This window comes from Echiichthys vipera (genome assembly GCF_963691815.1).
Source record: "Echiichthys vipera genome assembly, chromosome: 11".
Taxonomy (NCBI): Eukaryota; Metazoa; Chordata; class Actinopteri; order Perciformes; family Trachinidae; genus Echiichthys; species Echiichthys vipera.
The window spans coordinates 15,228,199-15,254,069 of record NC_139836.1 but is presented as its reverse complement, the minus strand read 5'-3'; the positions used below and the strand labels follow the sequence as shown (position 1 = coordinate 15,254,069).

The 25,871-nt window shown below is 37.8% G+C and overlaps 1 protein-coding gene across 1 annotated transcript in view; it reads left to right on the top strand.

The window, feature by feature from the left end:
• Positions 1 to 25,871, top strand: part of eys (eyes shut homolog) — a gene marked incomplete at both ends in the record, with an annotated part of 161,773 nt that overhangs the window by 78,378 nt on the left and 57,524 nt on the right. The window contains 11 exons of the mRNA XM_083923228.1: positions 1,115 to 1,286; positions 1,730 to 1,808; positions 2,259 to 2,458; positions 6,684 to 6,808; positions 7,389 to 7,513; positions 8,001 to 8,214; positions 14,992 to 15,182; positions 15,319 to 15,410; positions 17,757 to 17,907; positions 18,058 to 18,170; positions 18,518 to 18,759. Coding sequence (XP_083779354.1) covers positions 1,115 to 1,286; positions 1,730 to 1,808; positions 2,259 to 2,458; positions 6,684 to 6,808; positions 7,389 to 7,513; positions 8,001 to 8,214; positions 14,992 to 15,182; positions 15,319 to 15,410; positions 17,757 to 17,907; positions 18,058 to 18,170; positions 18,518 to 18,759 — 1,704 coding nt within the window. The remainder of the gene's footprint in view (positions 1 to 1,114; positions 1,287 to 1,729; positions 1,809 to 2,258; positions 2,459 to 6,683; positions 6,809 to 7,388; positions 7,514 to 8,000; positions 8,215 to 14,991; positions 15,183 to 15,318; positions 15,411 to 17,756; positions 17,908 to 18,057; positions 18,171 to 18,517; positions 18,760 to 25,871) is intronic.

Sequence of the window (25,871 nt, the reverse complement as noted above, 5' to 3'; positions counted from 1 at the left end):
TTTGTGGTTTGGCTGAAAATAGTGTAGAGAAGGCTGTATAAATGTGAAGTTACTGGGGCTAAAACATTTGTCTCATATGGTCCTTCAGCTTTCCTTCATCACTCTTTGTTGAGGTTGAAACATACAGATCTGACACCTGAATTTCCTTTGGGCAGTCAAGTTTTTATTTATTTTCACATAAAAAATTGTGCCTTGTGAAGCTTAAAATACATCCAGATTTCAGAAATGTCTGAACATCATGATCACACTTACAGTACAATCTTAAAAATACATTGATGTCAGTAAAAACAAACAAACAAACAAACAAAAAAACTAAAGTAAGAAAGTAAGTAGTGTGACCTGGATGTGGTCACATCCTTAAGATCTATTGAAAGTAATGAATGATGCTGACAAAGCCGTTTACATAGTCAGTAAGGTACACAGTTTTTCAGATAATCTTAACATAACTTGACAACAGCATATACAGTATGACCCTATGAATACCACCGTTCTTATAGCCACAGCCTGGTATACAGTATATTATCGCTGCCTTAGACCTCCAATTCATCGAGCAACTATTTAAAACACATGAACGAGACATACTGATGCATCTTTTAAGCATATTTCCTCAGAGCAATAAACATAGCCAGTGCAGTTTAGTCTTCAATGTAGAAATGGGACCATGACCATGCAGCCACAGAGTTGTTGCAGGATTATCAATACTCACCCTTTACTACTATATCTAGGTTGTTGAATGTACTAGGGCAAAGAAATTCTTAGTCAGCTAACACTCGTACGATTATGACAAATAATCGATCAGAATCATGTAAAAGCACCACTTTAACTCTTGTGTTTACCGCAGATGTGCTCATACATCTCTTAGAACATTCGCAATGAAAAAAAGCATTGAACAAATGACTAATCAACTAAAGAAGCCTTAATTGACTAAGATCAAAAGGACGGATTAATCGAGCAATTAGCTAAGGGTGGCAGCCCTGTAATTGACAAAGACTTGCATACAGTAGATGTTTGTTGTTGTTGTAGACAGTTTGAGAACTAAAGTACCAAATTGATTGTTCTCTTATGAAGTTGTTGAATATGTAATGTCTGACTAAAAATATGCTTAATTTCCTAGGGGCACGGTGTGAAGTTAACATCGATGAGTGTGTTTCAAACCCATGCCATAATCGTGGGAAATGTATTGATGCACCTAATCGATACCACTGCTTGTGTCCTGATGGCTTCGTTGGGCCCCACTGTGAAACCAACATTGATGAATGCATGTCGGCACCTTGTCTTCATGGGAGGTACAGATTTTTTGCTGTCATTTAAAACAGGAAAACAGCAGTGCAGTGCAGACATTGCATGGAATTATTTTTAATTATACTCCTTGTCTGTTCAGTGAGTGGAGACATGTTTTAGGGAGCTAATGTGATGCACTTACAGGCTGTGTCAGTGGTGTCTACATTTAAATAATAGCCAAAACAAATGATTGAGTGTGGTCTAGACCTACTCTTCATGGAAAGAATCCTTATATAACTTTTGTTATGATTTGACACTATAAATATAATTGAACTAAAATAAATGAAAATGATTAATTCTGTTGAAGGGGAAATACTTAATCGTCCAAGAGGCTATAATATTCTCACTAAGGATTCTGCATATATGAATGTTTTTTGGTTGATTTCATTAAGTAGTACAGTATAGTTTTGATTCATTACTCTAACCCCATCTGTTGTGGCTTTCACAGCTGTAAAGATGGAGTACATTCATACTCCTGTCTCTGTGAATCTGGATGGACCGGCAACAGATGTGAAACAAACATTGACGTAAGTTGCGTATAATTAATAAACCTGCCAGTTGTTCAAAAGAAACGTCAGGAAAATATTTGTTATCTGTGTGTGGCCTTAGGTATCACTAACTTAATTGATTTTTCTGCAAGGTAAGTCAATTGGACTACCAGGATCATGTGAGCATTGTACAAATACCTGATTAAAAGAAATTGCTCAGTCTAATGCCTCATTGATTTAAACCACAGGTTGTGCTGGACTCTGGAGATAAAACATTGAGTTGTTTACATGGAGCTTTTAGTTCAATGGATAATCTTATCATCTGCTTTTTAACGACTACAATTTATTCTAAATCAAAGTTGTTGTTGTTAACCAGACATTTATGCATTTTAGATGTTAAATTGTGTATTTTATCTGTTGTATTTTATCAGTTTTATCTGTCAAATATTTAGTATTATTGGTAAAGTGCCTCTGTCTTTTCATTTACAGGACTGTGCTTCGAGTCCCTGTTTGAATGGAGGCTCATGTGTGGATCTCATTGATAAATATGCGTGCTTCTGTCAGGATGGGTACACTGGGAAAACTTGCGAGAATGATATAGATGTCTGCAAAGGCTCCACTTTTAATGTCTCACTGTGTTTCAATGGAGCCACCTGCCTTGACGGTGAGGGGTCAAACTTTACATGCAGGTGAGTTGGTCCACCGTTAAGTCTTTTATTGCTTTGCTGTAATGACACTGACCGATTGTCCCTGGACGGAGTCATGTAATAATACGAATTGATTGGAACAACTAGCATGACCAGCTGAGTGCAACCTGGATGGATAATTTAAATGTATTTCCATGTGTAGTACATTATGTCTGTCATGACTCACCTAAAGGCAAACAGCCACAGTAAGATTTTCTAATAGCAGCTTAGCAACTTAAACAAGGAATGACAGGCCTTCAAAGCTTTGGATTTCTCTGCACGATGGGTGGTGTACATGGTGGAATGACACTTGACATTTAATTTGTTTGGAGGTGGTGTTTTTCTTTTTTCAGCCTTACTAAACCAGAGGCAACAAATTAAGGAATGGCTAAAACATTGGGCCTCATTCATCAATATCATTGTTTTTTATTAAATTGGTTCTTAAGAAAAGTCCTAAGAAAAGTCTACGTAGGATTCATGGCGTCTTCTTGAACCCCTGAAATGTTTGTACCTCTGCATTTCCTCTTAAATTGAAAGTGTGTGCTAGATGATCCTAATTAGCATAGGTAAATGCCCTGCCAATCCACATAGAAGGGCATGAGGCTGCAGGGCCGTATGCAAACAACTACCTACGTACAGAATTTGGGGGAAAGAAGTTTAGGGAATCAAGTGTAGAATGCCCAAATAAAATTCTACAGAGATTATATCTCCACACTGGCCTGGGAATGCCTCAGGATCCCCCAGTTAGAGCTGGTTAAAAGGGAAGTTTGGGGTACCCTGCTAAAGCTGCTCCCCCCGCGACCCGACCCCAGGATGAGTGGTTGAAGATGAGATATGAGAGAGTGGAGCACCGGACTCCAAATGTAAAAAAAACAACAACATTAACAGTTTGGAAATGGAGGTATTTCTGCAGGACGTGAACTTTAAGTTGTAATCCATAAGTTTTTCATCTAGTTAATTGTCTATCAAAGAGTGAGCTAAAACTATTGTAATTGATCATATGACTCACTAATGAAAGCACTGCCTTTTTGCCAAGTATTACAATCTGTGTGTCTGCGGCGACATTCTCTCTCTAAACGCAAATAAGGTGCCATGTTAGTGACGCTGCTGACAACAGTTGGTCTGCCGGCCAAAATCGTCACTGCCGTCTATGCTGCGTTCACTTGTAATTGGAAATCGGGAACTTCCAACCTCTGAGTCAGGCTTGTAGTAAGGGCAGAAGTTTAATAGTAACATGTGTGTGGATATATTTAAGAGAGTAACATATATGGGACGGACTGGAAGTAGACAGGTGAATGTGTCTCAATAAAGTTTACAAAAGAGCAAAAAAAAACAGTCAACACTCATAGTGACCTTGACAAGATGGAGGGCTCTGAAAGAGCGGGATCACCTGAAACCCACAAACCAAAAACACAGACCTACTTTGGGTATTGTCTATTAAATTAAAATACCATATTACTTTGTAAAATAATGAAAATGGATATAAAATTGTATAGTATGAATGCTAAAAATATGACTACAATTTAAATAATTAAATATTATACAACTTTATCATTTAGGAAAAAGCAATGACCATTTGTTTCGCAACATGTCAGCACTCACATATACATAAGAGTGCTCTTAAATGTGCGTGGAGGTTGTTCTTACCTCAGAAACAAAATCCCCCAAAATAAGAAAAAACACTGGTGAATGTCAGAATCTTTGTTAAAAGCTGCTTAGGTGAGAAAGAAAGTTCCTCTTAGGAACAGTTGGTAAATGAGGCCCATTGTGTATCTGCTCTAATCTAAGCTGCAGTCTTTAGCATTGTTCGTCTAAGATTTGACTTCTGCCTGAAGTCAAAGATCTGTTGTTTCAAAATTCTTAAAAAAAAAAATCTTATCATGATAGACTACACGTGCGGAATGCTTGAAGTGTAATAAGGGGCAGAGCTTAGTGAAAGATCAATACGCAAATATTGGGGAGCTGTAAGTATCACAGGTGAACTTTTGAGAAACATTTGTTCTCTTTTGTTAAAATTGGTGTAGGAGTCCTAGGAATTTAGCTTGTTTTGCATAACTGAAAACACATATTGTGCTTGAATGCACCATGCTTGTGAGCATATCTGTGCATTTGTATACAGAAGCAATTTTCTAGGTTGGTTGCAAGTCAGTCGTTAATTTTTAATAGCTAATATTCTTTCCCTTGAAGTGTATCTGAATACAAGGAGTATGTAGTAAGTGTGTGTAGATTTGACAAAGCAGCTCCCTGGATTTCTTTTCAGTTAATTACATTGTCTAACTTTGTGCTGATGTGTTGCTATATGCTCAGTGTCATGATTTAATACATCCTAGACCACCACTACTCCAAATAGGTTAGTGCACTTCACTGTGTTATATATTGATGCACAGCATTTTTTATGATGTTTACTTCATTGTAGGCTATTCTGTGTATGTATATGATACAAGGAGGCGATACAGCAAATATTGTACCTTCACATACGTGTGCACACTAAGGATGTGAAGGACAATGTCTTTAGTGTCCTGCTGATCTGCAACATTATGATTTTGCATTGTGTGCACTTTCTGCAGAACAGAGGGTGTTTTGCTGAATTTGGACATCAATTGAAATGTATTGTGGTATATTATTTGTGTATTATTAAGTGGTTATTGGTCTTATTTATTTGTATTAATAATTGTTTGTTGTCAAGATGTTTTACACACATATTTGAAGTATTGCTGATGTAAGAAAAAACAAAACATTTTACACTAACTGAAAGAATGGCTACACATGTAGTTGTTGTGTAACAGTGACAGCTGGTTCAACTTTGTGTTTCCGGTGGATGAAGCTGGCCTCTTGTTTGTGTTTACATATCAGACTGTGACTTTAAAATCATGTTCAATTTTTCAGAGGCAAGCATGATTTTGCACATCCACATATTTTGCACATCCAATTTTCCCACTTGACTGGAGAGGGTTTGGTCAGCCTAGCACACTGACTAATGGCCCTAAATGTAAAATCAGTCATGCATTAGTTTCATGGCCAGACCACATCTACAATACAGGCAATAGAGTGTTGTTGTATCTGCATGTAAGGTGTGAAGTGGTACACATCCAATGTTGCACCTGTTCGGCAAATGACCTCAAAGCCACTCCGTTCTCTCTATTATGGTGGTCAGCCAAGAGGTGATGCATGAAACCCTTTGCCCATTTTCTGATGTTATAGTGGTACATGATTAAATCAACTGGGCCTCGCTCTCAGTTTTCAACAGAAGTCAAATTCCCAAAAAGGAATTTTAGCCTCATAAATACAACAACGATATTAGCATTTACGGAATCCCAAAAAAACAGTCAGGTTTTGAGCAAACCTAACAAAATGCATTGTTTCTTTCCCATTGTTCAGTTTGTGTTACCTTTTTTGTTGTCAAAAAATGTCCCAAAGATGTTCAGTGAGTTTACGGTCTGGTGACTGTGAATTGGAAATCCATGCAAGTCAGCAGACCTTGGTCTTCCTTTGGCCTCAGGTAGCTTTGATGCATGATCAGGCCCATTGTCCATCTGGAAAATGAGTTCTCTTCAACAAAACTTAAAGCCAGTGGGGATGACATCTGCAGAATCGAGTGGTACCTCTCTTGGCTCGAGGTGTAGCTGATCTTCTGTAAATGAGCGACTCCACAACAGAAAACCATTACCACACTTAAATATTCCTGCTTTGTTTACCTGTGGATTTTATGCACTGCTTAATCAATCCATTATGTTTTTGTAGCTGTGGTGCTTAGATGGCCAAGGCGACTTATTTTGTTTCTGTTTCACAATCTCGTTTTCTATTGGTGGACTACAGCTGTGCGTAAAATGCAGCATATTCGCCAACTTCTGACAAAACTTTGCTGTAGCCTAGCTTATTCGCCCTGAACCAGTCGATGGAAACATGATCACTGTTGAGTATAAAAGAAAGTAGGTTACTACCTATGACTGTAAGTTGAGAATGTATTTAATTAAATTAAAAGATACATTTAACTAAAAGTAGTACCCCTCTTTATCCCCTGCTCTACTGATTCTACTGCTCTGTCTCTAAAGATATTTTAAATAATAAAAACTGAAATAGGAAGCAACAGCTGACTAGAAAAAAAAAATGTGCTGATAAATAATGAAAACCAGCAGTTCATAGAGATGCAGTGTGTCAGACCCATAGGAAGGAAGTGACAGCACTGCGAGACAGCCACACAGTTTGAAAGTATGATATGTTTTCTCAGCTGTCCACCAGGTTTCATGGGGGATTTCTGTGAAGTGGATGTTAACGAATGTTGCTCAGCTCCGTGCCACAACGGTGCCATTTGCCAAGATCTTATTAATAGCTACGTCTGCCACTGCAGGTCAGGTGAGTCACTCAGACATCTTGAGAGTTTCTCAATTTACCGTGAAACCAGGCAACCAAAGCAGTGTTTTTCCTCCTTTATAAGACCTCTTACAGGAAACCTCATGAGCAAAACTATACACAGCCTAGATGGAAGGACATGTTATGAAGTGAAAAGCAACACTTCCCTATGCCCTAGGTGTGTTAGAGTACGGTTTACCATATGTAAACCATGTTAATACTTATGGAATGCCCGTATTGAATTGAAAGGGGCCGCATAAAGTGTCACTAAAGGTTACCATATTGCCATAGCTGCTGTGACTCAAAGCCATTCAAAAGTCCTCTGCTTTTCTCAAGGGAGAAATTTTTAGTCATACAATACTGTACTAAAAAAGACAGCAATAAAAAGACAATACGTCCCGGGCTCATTAAAATGTATGTGGCATCTTACTCTTTAGTGAAAGCCTTTTCTTGTCTTTATATGTGTGCGGACCTAAAAAGAAGCAAATCAATGTAGGAGAATCTGATTGATATTCACTTCAGAGGGTGGAAGTGGGAGAGCCTGGGCTCACTACGGCACTCTGTGGGCTTTTGTTCCTGGCAGGTTGGACAGGCCTTCACTGTGAGGATGACATTAATGAGTGCCTTCCACAGCCCTGCAACCAGGGGATATGCATTCAGAATGATCCAGGCTATGGCTACACCTGTTTCTGTCGTCCTGGATTTGTGGTGAGGCTCTCCACCTTATTCCCCATCTCCTCGTCTTTTTTTTTTCCTTTCTTTCTATTAACCTTTACCCTTTTTCACCTGGGCTCTTGAGTCCTCTCTTGGCACTACTTTAATCTACTGAACAGTTAAAATGTGTGTCATTATGTTTGTTGTTTATAGCCTGATCATCACGTTTTTATCCCCTTTTTAAAGCCAGAAAATCTGGTACTTTGACTACTTCATATAAACAATTTACACCACAAAAAGTTGCTGAGAAAAACATATTACATATTTTTTATGTTAATATTGCACATTAAAATGAACATAATCTGAATTTGAATTGACAGTAATCAAGTACTACTTTATGCTGCATCACACAAATTAGAAAAAGACTTGTTTTTGTTACATAATCTCATGTCCCCTCCTTAATGTCAACTTAATTATTCAAGCTGCGAACATATCCCATTTAGTATCGCAGAGTTACAGGCTGTTTATTTTTCATACACAGGGGAGGAACTGTGAGCACAACTATGATGATTGCCTGTTGAAACCGTGTCCAGAAGCATCTTCCTGTGTAGATGGCATCAACAAGGTCAGCTGCCTGCCTCCTGTTACGGATGCTGTTCCCTTGACGACTGTAGTCAAGAACACAACTCGCGGCTCCACACCCAGGGTGCCAACGCCAACACTCAACCCGGCACTAACAGTTGAGCAATCCAACGGTACACAGCACACTATGCATGCATGTAAGTGAATGCAATCCATTTTATGCTACTTTTTTACTTTTGTTCCACTACATTTACCTTTATTTACTAAAGTACGGCTATGGTACTACATTTAATTACTACAGTAGTTACTTTTCAGTATAAAATTGTACATAAAAAACATGATAAGCTTATACATTGCTGAAGATCAAACTAGTGGTTATTAGGGCTTGGGTATAGGTACTTAATAACTTTTAAGGTATCAACCAAAATAACCAATAGCAAAGCTTCTCCAGTCAAATTATATCTGCATTTGATCCTTTTTGTAGCCAGATTTTGAAAAACATAACTACTTATTTGTTTTCTTCTCGCAGCCCATCACCCCAAGCGTTCTTCAGTTTTAATGTGACCTGTGATAGGCCCACTATTGCAATTAGCAGTTCAACATGACAAGATGCCATCAAAACATTTAAATGTAATTTAAACACAAAATGTATTAGTGTAAAAATCATTTGGATGGTGACATTTAAGGCAAGTGAATGCTTCCATTGACATTGGGTATCAGGTGAAGCACTGTATTGGTATTTGCATCCCTTTGAGGGTATATCTATTGGTACTGGTATCATCATTTTCTAAATTATATCCAGCCCTAGTGGTAACCAACCCTTTGGGCTTATGACTCCTTATCAAAAAGTAAATTGGGTTCCCTTTTCATATTTCAGACGTATATGACCTGTAAGCAGTTTCACCAAAGAGACATTTCCCCTCACATTGTTTCATCCAAATAACTGCTTGAAGCACCAAGAGGTAAAATTAACATTTTTCACAAAAAGCCAACCTTTAAAAAAAAAGAAAATTCTTCCTGCAGCAGAACTTTGTTTTTGCAAAAAAAGAAGCATTTACTTCTTTTAAAGGTTGGCTTTTTTGAAAAAAGTTAATTTTATAAAATCGAAAATTGGTTCCCTTTTCACATTTCAGACGTCTATGACCTGTTAGCAGTAACAGACAATCTCCATTGCAACAGCTTTGACCGTTACCGTAGACGACGGTAACGGTCAAAGCTGTTGCAACTGAGATTGTCTGTAAACACTCAAACACACATAAAGTAATGCTCTAAAACACTGATGGATTGAATATTAAAAGTATTATTATTATTATTGTACAATAATAACAGAGAAACCAAACACTGGCTGTCTTCTGACCAGAGACACAGCAAATACATTGTTTGTCGTTTTTGCCAAACAAGACCTGATTGTCTTGAGAATGCATAGGCTGATAATCATGTGTGCAGCATCTGACTTCTTAATATAGAACGTAAGCTCGGTACAAGTGGTGTCAACAAAGCACATGATCTTCATCTGACTTGTCTCTGGCTAGCAATGACTGATCTCAATGTACATATTGAATCAGAAATGTTTAAATCAAATTGTAATACAATCGTGACCTTAAAATTGAAAGTTCAATCAAGTCATACTCCTGTATATTTAATTAGCTCAGATATACATATGTGTAGCATGATTTGTAACTGCAGGACTTTTATTTGTTATGGAGTATTTTCACACTGTTGTATTGCTACTTTTGCTTTACTACTAAGGAGTACTTCTTGCACAACTGGGTATATACAGTATGTTGCAGTATACTGATGCTCTCTGTTAGGTAGACTTAAACACAGTTTAGCTCATTTCCTAATTGTGAAAGACGTGTACAACTTCAAAGGCCAGATACATTTAAGAAGTTTCAGTTTCGCATCAGTTTAAATGTTCAAATATGTGTCTACGTACGTCTGATGTTAAGTTTCTTGTGTGAGGAAAAACTTTAGATTAATGTGATTATGAGTTATGTTTTTATTCTGTTAAACATCGACTAATGGCTGGAAATTCTGAATATGGCAGCATATCAACTTAAAACATTTCTCGATCAAGTCATAGCTGCCATTACTGTGCTATTACTAACATTATATAATTATGTGTGTAAGAAAGTGATACTAGATTATTTAAACCGATAAGCCATTACATCAGTCAATTAACTACTAAAGGTGGTCCAGATATTTTTTAAATTTTATTTTTTGACAAATTACAAAGCTATCCTTCTCACCAAATAATTTTGTTGCACAAGGTTTGCCAGTTTCGAATGAGAGGAGACTCCCACTGCACTGGTACTCCAAATGTGATTTTAGAGCCTTTGGAACATAGCAGGCGATGGATGATATATTAGGTTTGATTGAGTGTTTTCTGTAGTTTGTGCAGCTGTAGTGAAAGAAAATCCTGTTAAAGTCTAGTTTAGTATTGGCCACTAAAGTGCATTTTCTATTTCAATTTGGGAACAATAATCTAATAAAAATGTAAGAGTGCAATCAGTTTTTGGCGCTATGTCTTTTAACACTCAAATGAAAACACGGAACACGATATGTTCATTTGTTATTGCAATTGGATCCAGTCATCTGAGTGCGTGAGGAGGAATTCGGAGCACTGCTCAGATTGTTACGCCTTGACAGATGAGGTCTGTCCACCTTTGAAACTGTTCACAGAGCTGTAAAACAGACCTATTGAACACAGACGAGCTTGAACCAATTCAGTGCGACACTCTGAAAATGACTGTGGGCCAGACATAATGGAGTCCTCCCCACTGCACCTGATCCAGCCCTCATCCAGTGCACATTGCATCGGTTTACAGAGGCTTAAATATACACACAAAACACTGGTAAATCAAAAAACAAGCTTCTACACACCTAAATATCTCTTAATTATGTAACTTGTAACTTAAGCAAATAAGTTTCAAAGTAGGAGGACCCAGAAACTCATGAGTTTATCTAACTAGGTCACCATCGAAACGCATGCAGTGCCCTTGGTGTTGCTTGAAATAGACTCAGACAGTGCTCTTTTAAACCTAAGACTGCTCCACAACCTTTAAAAAAAAGTGAATGGGAATTTAAACATAGAGGGGCGAGTTAACATGGAGCACTGACAGTAGAGAATTTCTCATTAACAACTAAATAACGTGAATTTGGTCAAAATCCAATTTTGTTTTTTTAATTTTGTCATAAAAAGTACAAAAAAGAGTCCTTATTCCACAGATCGAGATGGTTGTCTTTTTTCCATCACTATATTCAATGCTGAGCTTCACAGTATTTCAGCTCTACAGTATGAGAGCTGATGAGAATCTAGAGAGGACACTGCTGGTGGAGGGAGGCTTACTGCAGCTAAGCCACGATTTGGTTGACTTTCCTTGGAGTGATCGCCACAGCAGCACAGGTGAAGCTGTTATCGGTTGCTGCCACGTGTAGCAGAAATGGAATTACTTAAGCTCCTAAAAAATCAACTTGATGAGTAAGAGGTTAGCCAGAGGGTCCTTTCAAACATGCAGCATTTGTCTCAGGGCAGTCACCTTGTTGACCTTCAGTTTAACATGCATGTTTTTTTTCTGTGTAGCACTCATTTCGTTTTGTTTGTTTATGATTGATTTGGAAGGGCTGATTAGTGTGCCCAAAACCATTTTTAATATCTTCAGTGACACACTCTCGCTTTGCCAGTGAGTCATAATGACGTCCGCATGATGTGCGCAGTTATGAATATTCAAGAGAAACCTCCTCATGATTAACAAAAAAAAAAGCTGTGTCGAAATGTGTCATTTCCACTGCAGTTTATGCACTGTGTGCTCCTGTACAGTAGCTGTCAGACAGTGAGTCATTTCATTGATTAGTTTTAAAATCAGACGACAAATATATAATTAGAGAAAAAAAATATTATATTTAGGATTTTATTCCTCCTTGTATGTCAGCGGTATTATAATACTCAACTATATCTTCTCACATCTCATATCTTGATTATAGGACATTTTCTGCCAGTTTTGTAGATACAGTACAGAATGACCTTTTGCCTTCCCCCAGGGCTCTGAAATTGCAAGGGTCCAAGAATGATCCTCAGCAGTATTTTATCTCTGTTCTGTGACAAGTTCAATCAGTCAGTCTATTACCTTACCCAATAAATCAGGGATGAAATAGGTATTACGTCCTGCCTTTCTTAAAATAAATGGGACATTAGGTCTATATCAGCTAAATATCCCCGCCCAAAGTCCATCCTCATAATAATTGATCTGAAGTCTGTATTTCTCCAAATATATTTTTCTAGTGGAATATCAACCTGTCTGTGATCCGCTGCAACATTTTGCTCCACCTTTGCAAGTTAACATTAATCATGACCGTTTAATTTTCTCACCTGTTTTATAGACATGTATTAAGACTTGTTCTAATTAAATCTGATGTGAAAGATTTATATCACGGAATATTCCCACTCTTCCTATTGAGACTGACAAGCTTTTGAACAGAGTACAGTAGTGCCAAACTCTGTGGTCAGCATAATGTAAGCCCTTTTCTCTCCTCTTATTATAATCAAGCGGCAACCTCTGGGGCTGATAATGTCAGACAATGCCAAGATGGCGACGGCTGGAGCTACTCAATTCACATTGGCTCTTCAAAAACCTGTGTGTGACATCACGGAGACTATGTCCTTATCTTAAACAGTCTATGATTATAAAAGCAGTAAAGACAATACTGACACTGCTGAAAACAAGATCTTAAAAGTGAAAAAAAAATAGGGTACAATTTAAATTAACCCATTTACAATTTAAATTTAGCCTGACTAGTTAGTTGAGACGTGGATGAAAAATTCTGGTGTGATAATGTGAGGTAGCGGTAAAAACAGGAGACCTTTGAAGGAGAGACTGAAGCTAACTGCTAATGAGGTATGATACTGCCTCCTGGCAGCTGCCTCAGACTGCATCAAAGACTACATCAGACTAAACAAGGCTTTAAAATTAATGAATAGGTTTGTCTCTGAGGGGTAATTTTCCATCATCAGCATTGGCAAACCCCATTGTCAGGAGTGAAGCAGAAGACAGCGCTGCATTGTTGCTGCGTGCATTTATCCTCATTAATTCGAAGATCACAGTAGGTCTTCTCCTAATAACTCTCACTTTTTTGTCAGGGAATCTTCCTTGGGGTAATGGTCATATTGCTCTCCAGAGAGAATGAGGGTATTTAGGTTAGCTTGTTTGCCAAATGCCCAGAGGGGCCCACTGTCAGATCAAAGGGGGTCTAGCCTATTAGGACTTGGTGCGTAACAAATATTGATAAAGGTCTCACTTGCAGCTGCCCGATTAATCATGGCAGAAACTTTAAAGGAGCTTTGCTGATTTCTCTAGTGTAATGATTTTTTTTTTCTTCAGATAAGAATAGACAGAGCATGAGACAGGTGCATCGAGGAATGCTTTTCATTTTAACAGGCTCTCCGATTTGATTTTTCTGCAACAAATTGCACTACTTCCTTCAAATGAGAAATATATTGAGCATGAGCACCCCTAATGCTTGCCTTCAATAGCAGTCTGAGTCAGTCTTTTAAGTTTGTCTGCGTCACTACCCCCAATAAGCTTGCTGGGAGTGGAACTTTTACTGAAATATCCCATAATTGCCCATTCTCATGGATGATATAGGCCAAGTTATTCCACTATAAAATGAGGCATGTAATAAACTTGTATGAATTCGTTCATTTCAGCCAAGACTCCTCTCACGCCTAATGTAGTGCCATTTGCATGCTTCACAGCTTTTTGGCGAATAAGGCTATTTACAGTATGCCTGTACAGTAAGCACAAGAAAAAAACCTGATACCAAGAGCCCTTAAAGCCATTTCTCTGCTTTCAAAATAATAATTATCTACTCTTCACCTTCCTACACTAAATGCCAGCATGGTGCATGTCGTGTTCATTATTGACTTTAAGCTGTATTCTATGTTGCCAAGGTTATTTGATGGATACAGATCACATTTACATTTTATGCAGAAACATTCAGTAATGATTGCAACCCACAGACTGTATATGAAGATGGTCCCCACTTCCTCTCACTGTACAGTGAATATGAAATTTTGGAGAGTCTGCACACTCGTGATCATTTTATAGCATCAACTGATAACTAATTAAAACCAAACTTATCAGAAAAATTAACACTTGAACAAACATCAGCCTGATAAAAACTACTTTTTATTTTTTTTCTGTTTGGCCACTGTCCCATTCGCCAACATGGAGGGGTGGGAGTTATGACCTGTACTGTAGCCAGTCACCAGGGGGGGATCCAGATGTTTTGGCTTAATTTTTGGGGGGGAGCTGTCAAGACGTCCATCGTTATATACAGTCTATGGTGCAACTGCAGCGTAACAAAACCCGAAAGTCCATGTTCAAGCCCCAGTGGCAAGAAGCATCTGCCCTGCTGACATGTCCTTAGCTACACGCTGAATCTTTAATAAGTGTGAGCTTTGCTGTTCTGTTTCTCATCCTGTGCACTGACCTCCCTGTGGAGGAAGCGAGTGAAAAGCTGAATATTTCTTTGAGGGATCGATAAAGAATCTCAGCAGAATGAACTCTAAGGGAAATTTTGGTATTTTTCAACCTGGGGCGCGAGCGCTGCAGCCTGGCTGCGTTAAACCGGGCTACAATGTAATTGAACAAAACTGCATCCAAAAACATCCAACAAAAGTTTTTGCCACTGACGGGCTAGAATTGTTATTTTAAGTGTCTGACTACATTATGGAACGATGGCGAAGTTGCCATTATCACACCGCTGGTGTGTAGCTACTAAGGCAGGACAATTTTTTTGTTGCCATTAGTCACATACGCAGAAATACATAGGGAAAAAGGGTCCTGGTTGAAAAATACTGAAATTCCCCTTTACGATGCATAAACTGTGTGTCTTGCTTTTGTTTACCCTTTTCACCCTATTTCAGCTTTCTATATTTTATTATTTCCTAGATCCAAGCTATGTTCAGTACTTTGGGAATTCGTATCTGGAGTTTGAGGGTATTGACCTCAGCACACTCAACAACATCACTGTGAGATTTCAGACTCAAGTGGCCCAGGGAACTATACTTTATGTGGACCAAGGGCCAGCAAACGGTGATTTTTTTTTCATGAAACTTTTTATCCGGGATGGAATCTTAGAGGTAAAAACTCAAGTGTTATAGTTATTATTGCATTGTAGTCATTAAATCCATTTTCCCTATTTTATCCATGATATTTTGTAGAGTTCATGGAGCAGTAACGTAAAAAAAAACATTGTCTTTAATCTGTCTTTTTCAGTATGCCTTTTGCTGTAATGAGGAGGAAGAGGTTACACGGATCAGTACATTATTTCATGTTGATGATGGAAAGGTTCATATTGTTAATATCAGGTACGTTTTTTTGTTATATTCAGTGAACCCTTTGAATCTGTGTTGTGGTCAAATCATGTTAAGTTAATACAAAAAGTTACACTGCTGCAATGTGAGAAAAATAACCATGTTATATCAGAAGTAAATGAGTTTTAATTTCATTTTACAGGTTGTATTAACAAAGATATCAACCAGATCCAGTGTGTTACGTATTTGCTTTAGGCAAGAATAGATTTTCTATTGAGAAAAAAGAGGCACATTCATGATAAGCTTCTTAGAAAAGGTCTTAGTAATATACAAATTGTGTTCAAATAGTGTTAGCACCTCGGGTGGTGTTACCTTGATCCTTAGTTATCCACTCACTTAAAGTGAGGCAGTTTTTTTTTTTTAGAGAGAATGGCTATAACTAATACCAGGACAAGATATATAATTGGCAGGAATCACCAGGCTGAGAATTTAGATGTTATTACAAATGAGCAAATGGGCTTACATTTTAAAGAACTAAAGCAAACGTCAGAATGTGCTTATTAAAATGCATTAGTGATCACTGACCATGTTTTATTGGCTGTTCTAAAGTCTTCATTTGCAGTTTTTCATTACCAAAAGATTAACAAGCAAGAGCCGAGCACAAAATCAATGTTTAAATGATTTAAAGTGAGGCTGTGGCCCCCTTTAGTTATATTGTTCCGAAGCACACGTGCAATCTCGCTGCCAGCCCTCTCCATTATATCCTGACATGAGATGGGTTGTGGGTTAGTTTTAAGACAAGTTTTTTATGTATGAGCTGGAAGCTGAAACAAAGTGACTAATGTGCAACTCAAATCAAATCAGTTTACTTTGAATTTGAGGAGAGAGAAAAGAGACTTTATTCAATGCTGCAACGAGGCCATTTAATCATTTTTCAAAATCAAAAATTATGTTTTTATGCAAAGAGATGACTGAGATTGAGAGACTGAGAAGGACATGAATCAAGGTTTTCTGAAGATAACATTTTTGAAGAGATACACACAGATGAAAGTACTTGTGTACTGAAGGTGATTATGAACAAACTGTGCCAAAGGTGAGCAAATGATCTCCTGTGGAAACAAAGCTGAGTGGGAAGGTTGCCTTGTGTTTCTTGGCAGTAAGCTGCACTGCCCTAAATATGCAAGTGCAGCTAGAAAGGCCTATTAGGTTTAAGGGGCTACAAGGCCCCGCCCCTGTTTTTTTTTTTGCAATAAAAATACAACAGCAGTATGAATCAATCATAATGTTCTGTACCAACCCCTTAGAGACATTGTAAGAAAGAGAACTGTCATAACTAAAGGGTTGGGAGTATGGAAAAATGGTTCCTGGTGTCACAAAGCAAATTCTTTGTAATTGTCTGATGGCCGAGTCCGTCCATCTTTGTCTCATTTGACCCAGAGCTACAACACCATGGCCATCCTCAACGTCACCACCTAACTCATTATAGACTTTTAATATATCTTCCCGTCAAAGACGCTTTTCAATATGTTAAATAGAAACCCAGTGGGGCTGACTTCTCAAGGACAGTGAGCACAGAGCCCTCTGGCTGCTGGCCAGGCCGCTCTGGCAGACTGCTTCTAAATTAACCGCTTCTCCACGCTGGCTCTAGAGGAAGGACTTATGCAGCTCGGAGTTAGTGCCCCAAGTGTTTAGCCCGCATATGCAACAGCCTGCAAAGTAAAGGCTTAACAAATCAGACTAGATTGCTTCATGGACCTCCTAACTTCCACTCAGGGAACAAGGGCCGTCGGGACACTAGAGCGGAGACTGTGCATCCGTGGCCTGAGTACACTCAAGCTCCAGATGGTTAGTCCAGAATCTGCACTTGGGTAATTATCTGCTCTCCCCTGTTGTTTCAGAGTGAAGAATTGAGTTTTGAAATCTTTGAATGGCTGTGGGGTGGATCCAGAATAGTGTGAAGGTGCATAAGATGCCTAGAGAAAACAAAATGGAGGTCAACAGCTCAGAAAAGGATTGAGATAAATGAATGTATTAACAGAGTAAACAAATTAATTGAATAATTTGCAATGCATTGTTTTTAAATTTAAAGTATTTTTTACTCTACTTCTCAGACCACTGTAATATAATAGGATTTCCAAAGGCCACGTTATCTGCAATAGGTATTGATAAAAAACTAATACGGAGCGTTTCAAAAAGAAGGTAAAAACAGTTGTGTTCAGACAGATAGTTGGATTCAAATTAAATGTTTTGTGGAACATTTATGCATGTAAAAATTTTCTAGTAGAAGCACAAAATATGAGCCTGAAAATTAGCATAAGACATATTTTTTAAGTTAGAACAACAACAAGGTTACCTGTGCTTGCTGTTTGTTTGACATGAAGTCTTCATATTATTTTACAGACAACACTTGACCCCATGTGAGGCAGCGCTTACTCTTTCTGGTCATGAGAAAATCAAAAGTACAACAAGTAATTATTGGTTGGGACACATTCTACAAAGAACAAATCACATCTTCACAGGTGGTCTCCCACAGCAATATCTACCCAACCAGGTGAGACTTATTGCTTCTTTGTCATTTCTAACTGTAATTCTAAGGTTCTGAAAGACATGTTACAATATAGCGGATATCGCTTAAAAAGCATTGAAATAAAACTGCTAAAAACAATCGATTGTCTAAATGAAGTATTTTCTACCCACTTAGAGAGCAAAACCGTTCCACAACTATACTGGCTGCATTGAAGTAATTGAAATTAATAAAATGAGGAGATTTCACACATCCGATGCCATCGCTGGCAGCTCCGTGGACAGTTGCAGGTAAATAATAAAAAAAATATATATCCAACACATGAATACAATTGTGGTGTGTAAATGTGATAGTTGGATAATTAAGTGTAACACAAACACCAGTACTCATATTTTGTTTAATTGTCTAATGCAGTAGTAGTAAATCTAAAAACGTATTGCAATAAATTGCACTAAAGTTTTCCTCTCTGCTTTGGATCGTAGTCATTTGTCTATTTAGTAAATGACTGCACTTTATATTTACCTCTCATTTAATGGGGAGTCTTGTTCATATTTTTAGCCTTAAAAGCAAATAATTCTGATGCCAAATTGTATTATTACTCGTTTAAACTACTAAACCGTTTATCCATCTTTTACAGAGATAATGTGTATGCTTCAGAAGCCTCCACAACAAGTTCCTCAAGTTGGACAACTCAATCACCCACCCCTGACACAGTTAAAACAACAACAGTGGCAGTACCCACACAAACACCAAAACCTGAAGTTTGCCATGACAGTCTTTGTCGCAATGGAGGAACATGCCATCAGCTGCAGCTGTCTGATGAAACCCTGGCTTCATGTCACTGCCCTCTTCATTTTACTGGAAATTTTTGTGAGAAAGGTAGGCTTGGACATTTATATGAATATATATATATATATATATATATATATATATGTGTGTGTGTGTGTGTGTGTGTGTGTGTCTATGTATGTCTGTGTGGTTTGTGTGCATCTGTGTATATACAGTATAGTGTAATTAAAGTGTAATTCCAGCGCAAAATCATCACCCATGGTCTTTTTCAGCACTTAAATACATCAAATAAGCCATTTTTCTCAATTTAACAACTATTAACGGAGAAATCCGATAGAGACGCTAACAGCAGGACGTGACTTACACTGATTAGCTCAGGGCAGTATGGTGAAGGCATTAAAGCGGCATTTTTAACCACTAATAAATTATTAAAATAACACCAACCCTCTACAGTAGCATGATAAGTATCCTTTCACATAAAACGATGCACCAACCACGTCCAACCAACAACCCAGAGTCTAATGAAAGAGTGTTTTGAAAGACTTACCTACTGGCCCCGGTACCAGCTCCTCTCGTTGTCAAGTTGATTTAAGTCAATTACCAAATGCAATCCAAAAGGAAGGAGCCCATTGGTGCTTCGTTTAATGTGTAGGGACTCTTATCATGCTACTGCAGCGGTTTGGTGTTATTTTGAGCAGTATTAGTGGTTAAAGAAGCCATTTTAATGCCTTCACCATACTGCCCCGAGCTAATCAGTGTTAGCCATGTCCGGCTATACGACTCTCCTGGATTTCTCCTGTAATAGTTGTTACACAAAAAAGCTGCCTCGATGGCTTATTTGAAGTATGTAAGTGCTGAAAAAGACCATGGGATGATTTTGTGCTGAAATTACACTATTTTACAAAGTCCTGTATTCAAAGTCTTACTTAGTAAAAGTACTTAAGTATTAGGATTAAAATATATGAAAAGTATCAAAAGTAAAAGTACTCATTTTTTATAATAGCCAATTTTAGGAATACATTAAACATAATACCAATGGATTGTAATGAGTGATCACTGTGCAAGCATTTCTAATTTTGCAACTTGTAAAGGTGGCACTCATTTTCATATTTTTTTTTAATATACTGCCCAGTACATCATAATATATTAGCTGATGAATACTTTGTTTTAATAATCAAAACAACAAGCAGTATAAAGCCTGAAAACCTACTGTACTGTGACCTCCATAGTGGTATCATGAAAAGCCAGCCAACAAATTATATTGGTTAATATATGCTGAGCCTCTTTGGCTAATAGGTTTCACTATGAGGGAGAATAGAGTGAGCTACATTAGGATTTTTGAGCGATGTGAATTATTCAGGATATGATTAATGAAATGAAAGATCCGTATAAGCAGCTTGAACCATCGCCGTGTGTCCATGTTCACCTCCAGACCTCATTGAGAATGAGAACACGACCTTGCAGCACTTGCTCAACATTCAGCTAAAGCTTTCACCCCTGTCCCCGCTAAAAATATTTATTTTTTTACACGAATACTAATGAGATAGCACTACTAGACACACATACCAAGGAGTTTACATATTTCTTCTCAGTGCCTTTGTGATGTACCTACTGACGTCCCTCTCTACATTTGTTTTCGTGAATGATATGCTCAGTTGCGAGATGATGATACAGTGTAGGAAAGAGTGTCCGGTCTTTTGCTGTTGTAGTCATTCTCTGTCAGTAACAACAGCAGTAACACTAGATATGTAAAATTGTTGTTTTGTGCTTGATAAAGAAAGCCTAACTGCTAACAACTGATAGACACCCTCAAACTGTCAACAAAAGCTAATATTCCTGACAAATGACAGTATTGGACATACAAGGTTTCTGCCCGACAACAATGATATGTTGATAGCTAATTCAATTATGTTAAATCAACTGTAGCTTGTGCATTTGTTTTACCTGTCTCTTACTTGTCTCACTATATTGGAGGATTAAGGTACATGTATTTTTAACTGGAATTCAAATAATCTTAGATTGACTGTTAGCTAATCCCCTCCCCAAACAGTGATTGACCAATCGTAGTTTAGCATTCATACCTGGGCACGGCAGGCATGTCGAGCTTTGGTTTTCTCCACATATTGGAGTGGAGTGCATGGGGCTATAGTAAGAGCGATACTTGGCATTTAAAGGTATTATATGTAGAAAGTAGATCTTACTGTTAATAAACACACAGCATTCAGAGTTGGCCCCTGCTCTCCTCCCTGGAGAGAGAGCACAGCCATGGTCGACCGAGCTAGAGAGTGAATGTTTTATTTATTAGTCTATTTGTCAGTGACAATGCAAAAAAAACAGTGTAACAAGTTACAATAACATGATACAGACCTGTTGCATAAAAGTATTTCTGGCCAAGCCTAATTTGAGAGCCATGCCCCCGCTGGTTATGCTTTTCTGTCCAAAAAGATCATAACATCATTACCAAAGATACATAAGTTATATTGAGCACATGAGGACAAAGCAGCAACTCAGTGGAACAAAACTATATTTTCTGATTGTTTGATGGCAGTTACATTCAAAGCAAAAATAAAGACACACACACAAACACACACAAACACACACAAACACACACACACACACACACACACACACACACACACACACACACACACACACACACACACTCCAACCTGCTGGACCGTGCTGCATTGTCTGATTATGAGTGAATGCAGCGCTATATCCTGTAAATGTGTTGGTAAAATAGACAGGCTGCCATGTACCCTGTGTGTCGGTATCTGACACTCAGGGAGAGGGGCGTCATAAAAGCATTGGTTGGGAATCGGAAGCCTGCTCATCCTGCATGCTGTTATTGGTAATATCCCCACATGGGCAAAGCGCACACCCAGAAATGTCCCTGTCAACCTCAAAATAAAAGGCATACAGAAAATATAAGCAGTAAAAAGCATTGACTAACAGTTAATTAACATTTAACTAATGTGTCTGGTAATCATTAACTTGTGGTGTTCATTTTAAATAAGGTATTAATTTAAACATTATTTAGTTGTGCATACAGATGGTATACATATTAACAATGGCATTTATTAACCGTTAATTATACAACAAGCATTAATTAACTGTTCACAAATGTGTCTTGTTAACATTTATTAAGTTGTTATTTGTCAACTATTATTTGTAAATAGTTCATGTTGTTTTATATGTACGTCAAAGTTCACATTCAAGCCATTTCATTAAACAGTTTGTTTTAAAAAACCCATCCTTCAACTCAACACTTACTGTATTTTTATTGTAGAGATTGAGATCAGTGGACAAACTCCATGATCTTCATGAACAAATTGTTTCTTTCAAGACCAAGGATTTTATAATTCCTTACTAGTTTGTAACTTTCTGCGATGTTGGGGAAGCGGACTTGCCCATCTCGTGTGTAGTCTTTCCCCACAGTGTAGAAGCTTTTACAGGAAGCTACCAGAGTTTAGGAATTAATTGTTTCAAAACTGAATTTTGAGTGATAAGCTGCCACTGTTATCAGTAAACTACATGTATGCCATGTACAAGAATGGGAAGCTTTTATATTTCTCTGCAACTAATAGAGCATTGCACCAACAATGCTGTCAGTCATGCATTTTAAAAAAGGAGCTTTCGATAACAGTGGCCACCACAATTTCATATGTGCTGAACATTTTAAGCCTAAGGGATATGGTAAGCATAAGTAAGAAATTCTTATTAGCATTTCAGAGAGTTTCAACTATGAAAAAAGGATAGATCTCCACCTTCACGACCTCTGAACATGATTAGGGCTTACAGCTGATCTCATATTTACAGAATACTCTGAAATCTGACAGAATGTTGCTGAAGGCTAATGTTAACAGTCATTAACGTGGCTTTAGCAGTCTGTGTGCATCTGACACCCTTATTTGACACCTCTGCCATGTGTTCTAAAAATGCAAATTTACAGGTGTTTAAGTAATCTACGGAAATGTTATTTGTCTCTTAAGGCACTGTAGCAAATATTATGCTATTTTTAGGACTTCACTCTCATTTTTTCCCCCTGTGGGAGACAGCTGTGCTGCTTACATGACAGAGATGCTTCTTTGCTAAGCCAATTATTAAAGATGCTTTGGCCAACTTTTGAACAGCCAGTAGATAATAAGGAATATGAATCATTCATTGATTCATTCACTCATGTATTCATTCATTTATTTCTCACCATGGTACCTTTCAGGGTTCAGAGAAGGGTAATTATTAAGTGTGACACAAAATATCATCACATTACTCCAGCACATTAACCATTTGCATGGACATATTGCCTGTGTGCCTGTGTGCAAGCTTAAAGGTCCCACATTGTATAAAGTGAGATTTCCATGTCTTTTTATGCCTCTGTGTTAGCAATGGCTGTGGCTGGAGGCATTATATTTTCTGGCTGTCCGTCCCATTCTTGTGAACTTAATATCTCAGGAAAGCCTTAAGGGAATGTCTTCAGATTTGGCACAAAAAGGATGAACTGATTAGATTTCCGGAGTCAAAGGTCAAGGTCACTGAGACCTCACTGTGCGTCTGACGCCACAACTCGAGTTTCTGTGCTAATTATGACAACATTTCACATAAATGTCAAAATGCTCTGGACATCAAGAAGAGAAGGGGAGACATTTAGGTTATAATATATATATAATTATATATAGATCTTTTGTTGTATTGGTGTGTGTGTGTGTGTGTGTGTGTGTGTGTGTGTGTGTGTGTGTGTGTGTGTGTGTGTGTGTGTGTGTGTGTGTGTGTGTGTGTGTGTGTGTGTGTGTGTGTGTGTGTGTGTGTGTGTGTGTGTGTGTGTGTGTGTGTGTGTGTGTGTGTGTGTGTGTGTGTGTGTGTGTGTGTGTGTGTGTGTGTGTGTGTGTGTGTGTGTGTGTGTGTGTGATATCCACATTTCACCCAAAACAATTAATACCTTTTATTTAATTTTTTCAGAGTCTTCAGTACTTATGTAAGTCTGGAAAGACAAGAATGTAAACTTCATCTTGACTGAAACTGGACTGGGTGGTAGAGGCAAGGCGGTAATTCTAGTTTGATTATAAAGCAGGTTAAGGTGCTGTAGAGTATGTGAAAGAACAAATACAAAAAAAGACTATAACTTACCTTAATTTTCTCCTCTATATACTATAAAAGGAAAAAGTGCAGCTACATTATCATAACAATCATTTCCGACATGATGCTGTGAGTGCATATGTGGAAGACCAATCAGAGCAGACTGGGCCTTTTTGGGAGGGGAGGTTTAAGGATAGGCACTGAAATGGAGCGTTTCAGACAGAGGGTGTATAAACGTATATTCAGACAGATGGTGTGAGAAAAAATAATTTGTTTTTTGAACATTCAAATATGTAAATATATTCTAGTGGAAACCCAAAATACAAGAATGAACCTAACAATTAGCATAATATGTTCCCTTTAAGGTTAGCCTTACTAATTGTGGATTAACCCTAATAAGCCAAAAACGCATGTATAATGCCTATTAATACAATATACACAGTGAATTTTCACCACCATACCTGCATAATCAATCATATGTTCTACATTCTCATCATTTCATAATAACCATTTATAAAAAAAATGATGGGAATTACCCCCAGCCTTACCATGACCATAAAGTAAGTTCCTGCTTATTCCTCAACTTGTCATACTCATACTAAACTTTTCCTTTAAATACCAGCTGTAGCCTTTTAAATTAATTTCTGCTGACTTTGAGGAATTTCTCCTCTTCAACAGCAGTTTAGTTTCTCAGGTTAACATAGTGCAATATGTTATGAGCGCTCATCCAGCAATGTGCTCTGCGACACTAGTTCTGATAGCAGGCACACCAGTCCAGAGGCTGTTTACATGCTGACCATGTCCGTGAATGTGCATTGCTATAGCAACTTTGTGACAACCTTGTCCTCACATCTTATTGAATTAAGAATAGACACATGAGAAGAATTAAGCCCCCGCTCCCAGTTAATTATAGATGTGTCATCCTACCCACTGACTAATGATGCGAACTTGTTTTTGTCCTGTGAAATGCTGACATGTGATGCAGTGCATATCTAGGATAAATATCAGGATTCACATTAGTCTTTGATGCCTTTTATATTATTGTTCAAGAAGGTCTAGTCTGTTAGTAATGTAATTAATCTTAGAAATGCATGTTCTAAAGTGGATTCTTTGGCTTGATATATAATGAAGAAATTATAAACATATGAGGGATGAGAGCATGTAAATTAAAGTCTGTGTACTGTAGTTGTATATGCTGTGCTCAGATGTAACTCAGTGCCTTTAATCTACTACCGTACATGATTAAATTCTCAAGGTACTTGTACTTCAGTATTTACATTTTATGCTACAAAATTTTAGAGGGAAATACTGTAATACTTTTTATTCACAACACATTTTATGTCAGCTGTACTTACTTCGCAGGTGAAGGCAATTCATACGAAAACTTACAATAATTTTTGGAAATATAATGTACTCTTAGTTTATACTACCAAGTAGCAGTACACACACAGAAACACACACGCTCAGTTTCTCAGTGAGATTTCATTGGTATCTTATGTGCCGCCTGTAAAAAAAAAAGCTTGACATGTGTGAGCTGTGAGTCTTGCTGTCTCATGCTCGGACCTTGGGACTGCACCTCTGGTGGGGTGCACTGTAATTTGATTGAGTATTTGATATCAAGTACCCAGCCATAAGACAGGTTTTGTCAAGCCAGTTCATCTGGGCAATTCAAAGTTTTAAGCTATGATAAACTGTCTCTCCAAAGAAGACACAGTGTGCTATAGACCTTGCCAAAATCATTCTGTCAAGTATGTAAGCATTCAATTGAAATCTAAGCGATCACAAAAATTTGTTAGAAAGTAAATGGCTGCAAGGTATGTAAGTGAAAGAGTAAAGCAGTGAGGCAGCAAATTATTCAGACTTGGTCTGTATTGATAATGACCTCCTTTTATGACTCATTACCTTATGTCCTTCTCTTGAAGCTGTGATGCAGGCTTTCGGCCAGAGGAATTATAGAATGAAAGTTTTGTCCCATTTATGTCTTTTCAGCAATTTTTACCTAACCAGAACATAAATCCAAATAAGACTCTGCACTCGTTCTTTCTCATTTAAATTGCCTTTACATTTTGGTGTAAAGTATTTAAAAACCTGGCTTTGTCAAATTAGTTGCTTCTCTTTACCATATTTTG